Here is a 10897-nt window from a genome sequence, read left to right as displayed (position 1 = left end):
GGAGGGAGGGCGACGTGCACGAGGGAGGAAGGGACGGATAAATAAAATGTGCGGAATCCTTAAGTATTTTTTTAATTATATATAGGTATATAGATGTGTTCTGCTTTATCTTTCACCTAGTTTGTGTCCTAGTTTATCCATGTTTATCAATTTGCACTATAAATCGTACACCTTCACACAAAGTTATTTGTATATGTTTGTCTCGAAAATCCTTTTTTTTTATGGCTATTTATTCCCAAATTATCTAACTTGGTCTAGACTAGAGGCAACCAGCTTTTATCTTGTTACCATCTTGGTTAGTAACTTGCCAATATCAAAGTGATTGGTGACACTCTACACAACACACAGTTGAATTAATTATTAGGTTAGTTCCCCAAAAGAAAATGAGTACAACAGCTATCTAGGTAGGTATTACTCTACTCCGTATTCTTCTAGTTAACTTGTTCGATCGTCTCGTCCGCTGCAGCCGCTCGCTAGCTAGTAGCTATAGCTAGCCCTCAATGGTGGAGGAAATTGAATGGTAAGAAATAGAGTTTAGACGATGATCGACGGAGCTCATTTCCCGGGCGCGTGGGGTGAGAAATAAAGATGCATGCGTGGATGGGAGTAAGCGATGGATATGATCGATCGGAGTTCCGATGTCCTTGCAGATTAATAATAGCAGATAGCCGGCCAAATTAAGGTTGCAGGCTGGGTAGACAAGCTAGAAGATCGATGATGAATGGAATGCATAATCTGTGCATACTAGCTAGCTAGCTAATAACACATAATATTCCTAGCTAGCTAATTGGTTGCTGCTGATTGCATATATATGTGTGTATGTAATTAGGAAGCTGAGCTGAGCTGAGCTGAGGAGAGGAGAGGAGAGGAGAGTACATACATGATGGCCGCATCTGCAGGTCTAGGCGTCGTGGTGGTGGCGCTGGTGGTGGTGGTGTACCTCATCTTGTTGATCCGGCCGGCTGCTTCATTTCGCGTCAACGTCGGCGTGGGTATTGGCGGCGGCATCGGCATCGGCAACCAGAATCAGAACCAGGACCAGAACCAGTACCAGAATCAGAAGCCGTACTATGATGATAGCAATAACAACAACAATTACGATGAGGGCGAGGGGGAGGGCGGCGATGATCAGGAGGAGGGTCCGGAGGCGGCGGCGCCGGTGGGGCCGGGGCAGTCGTTCACCGGCGGGCGCGGGACGTACAAGTACATGGCGCACGAGTTCCTGGATGCTCACAACAAGGTGCGCGCCCAGTACGGGCTGCAGCCGCTGAAGTGGAGCAACAAGCTGGCCAGGTACGCGCGGCGGTGGTCGGCGGCGAGGCGGTTCGACTGCGTGATGATGCACTCGCCGGAGTCGCCGTACGGGGAGAACGTGTTCTGGGGGACCGGGTGGGGCTGGCGCGCCACGGACGCCGTCAAGAGCTGGGCCGGCGAGTCCTCCGTCTACGACTGGCGCGGGCAGAGCTGCAACCCGGGGCAGATGTGCGGCCACTTCACCCAGATCGTCTGGAACGACACCAAGCTCGTCGGCTGCGGCCGCTCCGAGTGCGTCGCCGGCGGCGTCTTCATCACCTGCTCCTACGACCCGCCGGGCAACTGGAAGGGAGAGGTGCCGCTAACCTAACCCATTCCATTCCATTCCTCCACCCACACGCGTTCCTGCACACTAGCTAGCTACCTGTCATTTCTTCATTTCTTTCTAGCTAGTGCCAGATCGATTTACTTTTAATTTCCTTCTGGAGTAGCATATATATACGTATTTCAGTTTTTTTTCTTTTGCATATATATGTTTCTTAATTTGTTAAAAACAATATTGAGTTTGAATTTTATTTATTTATTTATTTATTTATTTATAGAGTGCAATTTCTTTTTACTGTTTTAGTAGCTTGTTTTTAGAGAGAAGATTACACACAACACACAAGGCGCCCTTCTTTATCGATCAACACGTTCGTTGCCACCGATCGAACCTCCCGTGTATAGATACGATGTAAAAGTTGTACAAGATCATTCATCCCAAATCACAAATTAACTAAGTAGATGATGTACATATTTATGCTCCTAACTTTAGTGATGATATGAATGGCAAAAGTTGCCTCAAGGCCAATAATTCAGATTGACGCGGGTATAATCTCCGTCTCATAGCCGGTTCGAAAGGTTATCTACATGAGCCAAGGCTGAGTTCCAAATAACTATTCGGTTCGGGCTACCTTTTCATTTTTAGGAGCACGTTTCTTTAAACCACTAGAGTGCAAAAACTTGGATCTATAATAAAAATTTATTGAAACAATCAAAATGAATTTATTATTTATAGTTAACATTCAATTAATCATGCATCAATTACCCATCTCGTTTTATGTGCGACTAATTAGCTCAGCCAATAGCTAACCATACCCATAGGCAATTCCAAGGGGGTGGTCCAAGTAGTCCCTAGACCACCCTCCATTTTCGCTTAATAGGGATCCCCTCCTCTTAAATTCAGACCATATATATCTACTCTATAGACAACGTATTCCATAACATTATCATCTCTAATGTTGATCGGACCACAAGGTATCTGGTAAGATCGTGATATGAGTATGACCGGTATTTGTGGTTTTGTTTGTGCTTCACTTATCACTTTACAGTTTTGTGGCTAGTTGTCATGTATGTTGCAAATGTAGTAAAGTTGGGCCTATTGTGTCTGTAGCAAGCCCTGTAAGTAAGGTTTGGAATAAGTTCACTTTAGGTCTCTTATCTTGACGTTCAGTTTGAATCACATCCTTGAACCACCATACTAGATATAGTACATCACTCATTTTTTAAAACCGGTACATATATAGTCCTAAGATAGTATTATAGGCTGCTTTAGCTGACATGGCACCAGAAAAAAATAGTTTGGGTACTCTATATCTTCTGGTATAGTAGGTCAAGGATGGAATTCAGATTCAACGTCAACAGGAGGGACCTAAAGTGAACTTATATCGCAAGCTTTGTATTTTACATGGGCCTGCAGAGACACAAACGGATCGAAGATTCGGAGATGGTCTGGCTGGCCCGTTTATCTTGTTGGGATGGATACGGAAATCATAAAGGTATGTCCTGACGGAAAAACACCCAAGATCAACTTTAGGTACTTTTAAGGCTCAATTCAACTTGTGCAATGTGACTTGAAGAAGATGGGCGTGCACATACATACACGTCTTTGCACGAATCGACGCGACAATGAATCAACAAATCATCATGATTCTATTATATAGTTCTTCCACGGTGGGCAAAATTAATACTATTACAGTTGCTTTATTTCTACCATAAATATGGAGATTATATTAGAGGCCTCCTAAGGAGACTGATGATGAAGCTGCTGGACCCCTACAAGCCCCCTATACAATGCGGTCCATCAGATGGGATTAGTAGTAGTAGTAGTAACTCAACAAGTCCGAATTCTTTGTTTCTTCATTCTTTATATATGTATAGAAGTCATGCTGCTGCTGCTACTGGAGGATTGGACGCCTATATTCAGCTGGATCAGTTGCTACTGTCCGGCGATCCATACCCGTAGGGGTTCTTGCTCGCCCAATTCCACAGGTCCCTGCACATCTCCTCTACCCCGTATTTTGCCCTGGTGTGAAGAGAGTGTGAAGAGAGTACATGATGATTTTAATATTTCATTTCATTACAGTACAGATGAAATGATGTGAGATGCTCTATATATATATATATATATATATATCCCTGATACTTACTTCCATTTCAGTTCCTTCTCAGCTTTGGCAGTTTGAGCATAAACGATCTCGGCATCTCCAGGCCTTCGTCCAGCAAATACAAGCGGGATTTTCTGTTCAAGTTGGCATTATTATTGTTAGGACGACATCATATGATCAACAAAAGCTAAGGACAAGTTGGGAATTAATGATTATTATAGTAATTAAGAGGAAGTACACTTGTCCTGTTAGTTTACCTTTCCAGAAGCTTTCTCGAATGCTGCAACCATTTCCAGCACAGATGTCCCCTTTCCAGTGCCCAGATTGTACACCTCACATCCTGGAAGAATATAGCCACATAAATTATTAATTTATGAGATGATGATGTTTTCATGTCCCCCGTCCCGTGGATGGATGCACAACAAGAGAGGGTTCATATATACCTATTCTATCAGAATCTTCATAGAGCTTCCTTAACGCGGCGATATGACCATCCGCTAGATCAACAACATGGATATAGTCACGAACCTGCCGGCAAGGAATAAAATTAATTAGTAAATCATATACGACTGATTGTTGAGAATGAATGAATAATGCATATACATACCCCAGTTCCATCCTTGGTGTTGTAGTCGGTTCCATAGACGGTAAGGGCCGGCCTCCTGCCAACAGCGACCTGCTGGACGAAGGGCATGAGGTTGTTTGGGATGCCGCAGGGGTCCTCACCAATGTACCCGCTTGGGTGAGCTCCAACAGGGTTGAAGTATCGGAGCAGTATGATCTTCCAGTTTGGGTCTGAGGCATGCAGATCCCGGCACATGTCTTCGATTACCAGCTGCAATCATATCATATCATATATATGTTGTTTGGCTTAATTAGGATTTATTGATTGATTGATCCTAGGCATGATGATTGAACTGAATATAGTATAACAGAAGAGAAAAAACTGGAGTACCTTTGTTCTGCCGTAGGGGTTCATTGCACAAAGTGGGGATTCTTCAGTGCAGGGCACCTCCTTGGGCCACCCGTAGACAGTTGCGGATGATGAGAACACCAGCTGGCCGGAGCAAAATAGCTTATGATTATGTCCATTATTAAAAACTAAAGCATATATGTTTACTTTTAGTGGATTAAGTAAGTATAAATCTGTTGCGATGCCGCCTCCAGAGTAAGCTCAGAACCAACCAACCAACCAAAACAAGATGAAAGGAAGAAGAAAAATCAGAGGGCAGTAGGAAGAGAACAAAAAAAAAATCTTGGCTGGGAGTGGGACCAGGCAGGCAGCAATTTTAAGAGGGCAGGGTTATATTCCCGTGCATCATGCATGGCAAACAACACACACAGACACAGAGTGGTTGTGATAGGTAGGTAATCTGTGGTATATCTTCCTGTGTTCCCCAGCAATGCAAAAAGGCATAAGGTATATCCTGTGACCCCCAGCAATGCAAAGAAGAGCCAGGCCAGGCCAGCCAACCAATAAAGCCAGCAAGAGGCACGCATTTACATATAGGCAAAGCAAAACAATGGGAGAAAAAGAAATGAAATGGTGCGGGGGCTGTACCTTGGTGCAGCCATGTGTGGCCATGACCTGCAGGAGAGTGATGGTGCCGATGAGGTTGTTGTCGTAGTAAAGCAGGGGCTTCTGCACGCTCTCGCCAACAGCTTTCAGCCCGGCAAAATGGATGACAGCCTCAAACCTGCAGCCAAGCAGACCAGCGTCCGTCCGTCTCAAATCTTCGCCAAAACAGATAATAATACCTACTACTACTCTTCATTTCATTCATCATATATTTGTACTAGTATTGCTTATTAGTACTCCAGTATACTACGCGGTTGGGTACAAAAGGGATGGACTGTCCCCTGTGATATATAGTAATGCATTAATTCCACAAGGAAGGTTCGGTTCGTTGGTTGGTACTATGAGCGTGACAGCTACCGTGCGTGATAGACGGCTGCAAATTAAACTGGCCAAGCACCAGATTCTTGACCTGGCAGGCTGGCTGAGCAGCTAGCTAGGTCCAGAATACTTGTAATACATGATGAGGAGTAATTATTTTGACAATGATCGATTTGATTTGATTCATAGAATAAACGACCGACCGACCGACCGATGAAATTATGCTGAAATAGTTTAATAGCTATAGTTTGTATATATATTATGCTGAATTTTACGGTGTCACGCTGCTAACCAAAAATGAAAACATATTAAAGGTACGTACTTAAGTGCAAATTGAAGGAGCAAGGAAGACTAACCAACCTTTGAGAGGAGAAGATTTGGTCCAATGCTTGCTTGTCGCGGAGGTCAACCTGCATAATAATTTATATATTATATTAGTCTAAGATAGATTTTGAGTCCTTTAAGCAAGAAATTTTATGAGTATGCAATGCACCAGGGGAATGAGCTTATTAGTATTAATAATCCTATTTATATTTGAGATTGAGATGTGGATTGTAAAGGATCTTTTTATATATGGGTGGAAAGAAAGTAGAAGGAACGTATGTGGGGTGGGTGGTGCATGCGTTGTGTGTTTGGCAATGAAAAATCAAAACAGAAATGAAGCAGGGGGGCGGGAACAACGCGTCCGGCGCCTTCCAACGCCTCCCTCCCTCCCTCCTTGGGTTTTTTTTCCCATTTCCACTACTACTCCACCAACTCAATTCAATTGACCGCCTCCCCATGAAAACGAACGAGTACAACTCCAATTCAAACAAAAATATTTGTAGGAACTCTAACTTTCCATTACTAAAATATTTATAGGATCGGAACTCTAACTTTCCATTACTAAGGAGGAAGAGAAGGAGTTACTATTTGGATTTGTGTCGCCCGAATACAGATATAAGTAACTAGTAATATGTTGACTAGATGAGATGATTAATCCAATCCAATTGATTTCATTTCAATCTAATCAAAAAGACAAGTTATGATATATCGCCGCGCGCCGCTTATCGAGATGGGAATGGTTGTTTTGTTTTGTTAAATTAATAAAAGGAACCGCAAAATCAGAATCTAATGTAGAGAGAGAGAGAGAGAGAATTAAGTAAGGAAGGAAGGAAGGAAGACCTTGCGGAAGTCGAGGTTGTTGGCGTTGTGTCCGGCGAGTTCCCTGACGCGGAGGATGGCGAGCTCGGAGGCGTTGTCGAGGTTGTCGAGGACGACAACGCGGAAGCCGAGTTGGAGAAGCTGGAGAACGGTGTGGCTGCCGATGTAGCCGGCGCCGCCCGTCACCAGGATCGTCCGCAACAAGGCCGAAACCATCTTCTTCTACTTTGATTACTCTTGTTGTTGTTGTTGTTGTGTGCGTGTGTGGGGTTTGATGAAGCAAGCAAAGCAAAGCTAGAGAGCGGAAGAAGAAGAAGAGGAGGAGGTTAATTTGTGTTTGTGCGGAACTGGGGGGAGGAGGATATATAGCCGAGCCCCCAGGCCTCGACCTCGAGAGAAGGCAACTGCAAAGCCAGGCGCGGCCAGCGCAGCAGTGGTGGGGCCTGGGGGTGGCAACTGCAAAACAAATAAAAACACCTACTCCTACGACCGCAGCGCGTTGCGTCTGGGATGGAACCGCCCAGTCCAACTAGGGAACGCCCGCGACGGTTCGGGAAACGGCCGCCGCGTTCCTTAGGAGTATTTCCCTTTTTCCTAGCTTCCTTCCCTCCCTCAACCTCTCCTTCTCCTTTTCTTTTTTTTCTTTTTCAATCTGTATGTATCTAAGATCGATCTGCCCCGCCCACGTGTACGCCCAATTCTTATCTCTTTGCAAAATCTTCTCCTTCCTTCACGAGTTTTCTTCCCACGACTAGCATGCGAGTTTTTTTAAACAGATTTCTTATATGATTTCTTCTATATTACCAAAAGTGAACGAAAATATCCGTGCGTTGTAACGGATGAATGCTATTTTAATCTTATAACTGTTAATCCACTGCAATTAGGAGTTCGACATTCATCTCAAGTTAGCATACAAGTTTGTTTAAAGAGATTTTTATATGATTCCTTTTGTATTTCCAAAAGCAAACGAATTTAAAAACCCGACTCAAACACGGATGATGTATCAAAATACCCGCAAAAACATCTTCAGTTTTTATAATAGTAGAGAAGAGATATAGATTAAAACCAAAGGATAAAATTAAAACCGACTTCAAATACGGATGACGAACCTCAAACATGGATGATGGACCGCAGAAACATTTCAATTTTTATAATAGTAGAGATAGAGATAGAGATTATCACTCCATAGTTTATTACTCCTACTCACCACTTCTATTAAGAAATCTATATATCGTCGGTCCCTCTTTCTTTTACCTTCCTTCCATAGGCCTGTTCAGATTGCAGCTAAAATAAACCCTATCAAGTTGGCAATATTGCCAAAATTTTGACAGGATTTTTTATATATTTACCAAATTTGGTAACAAATTTTTGTCAACTTTGTATGGTTAAAAATAGCATCAATCTAAACAGCCCCTATAACAACTAAACGCATATTATTCGGCTGCCAACCACCTTCATGTTTGTGGATTTGCTCAAATCTCACCAAGTAAATTAACTTCCCCTTCAACAAAAGGGAGTAAATTAAGAGCGAACTGTGTGGCTCTTTTTGTAAACACATGGAGATAATTAAATTGATTCGTTAGGCTCAAGTGTGTTGTGTTACGCTTGTAGTACTTGCATCGTGTTATTTAATTAAGCGACACCCACCCGGCCGGGGGGAAGGAACACGAAAACTGTGTCTAATTCGTTTCCCCGCCTGTACTTCCATCGTTACTATGTAGAGTCGAATCATTAACGTTAACAGCAAGTAGCGCAATATATATGCTGTCGTTGATCATGTTACAGCAGCATTGCTTGCATTGTGAGGTGGGGGTGATGCCACTTTTTTGACAGCAAGTAAAGGAAGGAAACAGAGGCTCAAGAGAGATAGAGAAAATTAAAGTGGATGTGGTTGCTTGATTGTGCAACGTACGTAAATAGGCAGGTACTCCATTTGAAGTTGAAGGCATTACCGCATTAGCTAGTCATTTGATTTGATGCGCTTTAAGGCCCTCGCACGCAGGAGCATATATATAATTAAGCATGAATCGATGGATGCATGGATCCACGTACGGTTGACTCCGCGGGGTGGCGCTAGCTAGCTTGCTTAAAATCAAGTCACCGGAATGCGTGTGACACGCATTTCTTTCACCGGAATAAGCATAACGTCCGTCATTCGATCGAGTCGTCGTCCCGCTCTCGCATGGCGCGTGCGTACGGGTACACGTTGCGCGCGGCTTCATCATCCAGGCCTTTTGACCCTGCAGACGCCGCGCGCCGACCACGACGTTGCACTCCCGATCACCTCCTGCCGCGTGCGTGCTCTATTCCTATTCCTTCCTATCTCTATCCTAACATGTGTCTGCCCCCAAATTCATGTACAGTAGTTACTCCCCGGAACTAGCTTTCGCCAAATTGCCATCTTCAAAACTAAATAATAAACTTACTTCAAAATAAACCACGACCGTATCATGCATGTCCGATGGCACTACTATATATCAACGCCACGTACGTAATACCAGCCTGAGATATATACTTCGTATATGTACCGATCGAGCTCGCACATTTTCTAAGTCAGCAGGAGGTCAACGCCATGTGTTAATTAGTTAATTAATACTCCCTGCAGGTCTCAAAAATATTTAGTTTAAAGAAACTAAAATAACATATATAGATTTGTCTTTCAAAACACTAGAATAAAAATAAACATGCATTTATTTATTGTGTATATTATAATAGAAAAATAATGTTAAAGGTATATTTTGTAGACCGTGTCATTGTCCAAAACAACAATTAAAATGAAACCGGAGGGAGTACTATATATCTACCTGTTCCATTAAGGTTGAAAGTAGTTGTTGTATTACAGTGGTATAAAATTAATGTTTCTCTTGCTACCCTTGTCAAACCCTTGACCTATAATAAAGTTGCCCAGCTACCCCCAAACCACTAGACCATCTTATTGGTCTGCTACTATAATATATGGATTTCCTTCGTTTTAATATAAATACATTCTAATATAGACAACTACAAATTTATTAAGGTATGCTTGAGGTATCTTAAGATTACGAAAATGAGAGAACAACGTCTATATTATTTTGTTAAGGTGTGCTTTTGATGAGCGCTAAAAGGTTGGTGCTGACCTCCTATGTCAAAAGGGTTGGATTTAGAATTGAAGGTAACAATTGGTCATACTCTAAATAGCTTACATAATTAATGGCCGCGATGCACACCACGCACTCCTACGTTGTGCTGGTAGCTTTCGGTATCGGTAGTCCATTCCACTATAGTAAGAGTCATTATCATCAGAGTGATTTGTACTTTGGGCCATGTTTTATTGTTAACGTTTCACTTTGAACCACCTTGTACATAATCTTTTCACTTTGGATTAGATAACTTTTTCTTTATTACATAATGGACCACCCTAACTCTTTTCGCTAGTGATGTCTAGCGTCTCTTTCGACAAATATATGGTATGCATATAGGTATGAAAATCTGTTGGCACGTAGGTAACAATTTCCTTGAAGTCATTGAAGTACTGGAGATGTTGCTTGGGGTGGTTTATTGTGCAATAAAGATAAAGTTATCTAGTTTAAAATAAAAAGATTGGACAAAGGGTAGTCCAAAGTGAAACTTTAACAATAAATCATGGCGCAAAGTAAAATTAACTCTCACCATAATTAAACAAACAAAATACTTCAACTTCCTCTGCTCCTAAAACAAAACAAAACAAACAATTTAAAGGAAGCAAGCAATTCAAGTGCTAGCTGGCGCTTCCACGTTCGTATGACGGCCGGCCCCGCCCCGCCCCCAGTAGCTAATTCCACCCGCGCGCGCACACGTCATTTGGCTAGGATGTGTCTAGGTTACGTTAAAATTGAAAGTTTGATTAAAATTGGAACGATGTGACGAAAAAGTTAAAATTTTGTGTGTAGAAAAAATTTAATGTGATAGAAAAGTTAAAAGTTTAAAGAAAAATTTTGTAACTAAACTTGGCCCTAGCTACATACTCGATCGAGTGTAAATACTCTAGATATGGCTTTTCTTATATATCATATCAATCAAAGGCTAAATAATATCCGTAGCTAGATAGCTAGGTTGACAGTCAAGCATGCACTCTCTCCATATATATATATATATATATATATATATATATATATATATATATATATATATATATATATATATATATATATATATATAT

At 42.1% G+C, this 10897-nt stretch overlaps 2 protein-coding genes across 2 annotated transcripts; one reads left to right on the top strand and one right to left on the bottom strand.

The window, feature by feature from the left end:
- The first annotated feature begins 574 nt into the window (after positions 1–574).
- LOC127774666 (pathogenesis-related protein PR-1-like) lies at positions 575–1828 on the top strand. Its single transcript, XM_052300947.1, has one exon. The coding sequence runs from the start codon at positions 881–883 to the stop codon at positions 1622–1624; it is 744 nt and encodes a 247-aa protein (XP_052156907.1). The 5' UTR covers positions 575–880; the 3' UTR covers positions 1625–1828.
- A 1374-nt stretch (positions 1829–3202) lies between these two features.
- Positions 3203–7063, bottom strand: LOC127774665 (UDP-glucose 4-epimerase 1). The gene is made up of 9 exons (XM_052300946.1): positions 6742–7063; positions 5938–5987; positions 5242–5377; positions 4636–4737; positions 4288–4515; positions 4124–4208; positions 3938–4020; positions 3723–3814; positions 3203–3598 (listed from the first exon to the last, which is right to left on the bottom strand). Exons 1-9 carry the CDS (start codon positions 6934–6936, stop codon positions 3505–3507), a joined length of 1065 nt encoding a protein of 354 aa, XP_052156906.1. The 5' UTR covers positions 6937–7063; the 3' UTR covers positions 3203–3504.
- Between the last annotated feature and the right edge of the window lie 3834 nt (positions 7064–10897).

Source organism: Oryza glaberrima, chromosome 5 (genome assembly GCF_000147395.1).
Source record: "Oryza glaberrima chromosome 5, OglaRS2, whole genome shotgun sequence".
NCBI lineage: Eukaryota > Viridiplantae > Streptophyta > Magnoliopsida > Poales > Poaceae > Oryza > Oryza glaberrima.
This window is presented reverse-complemented; position numbering and strand designations above follow the sequence as displayed.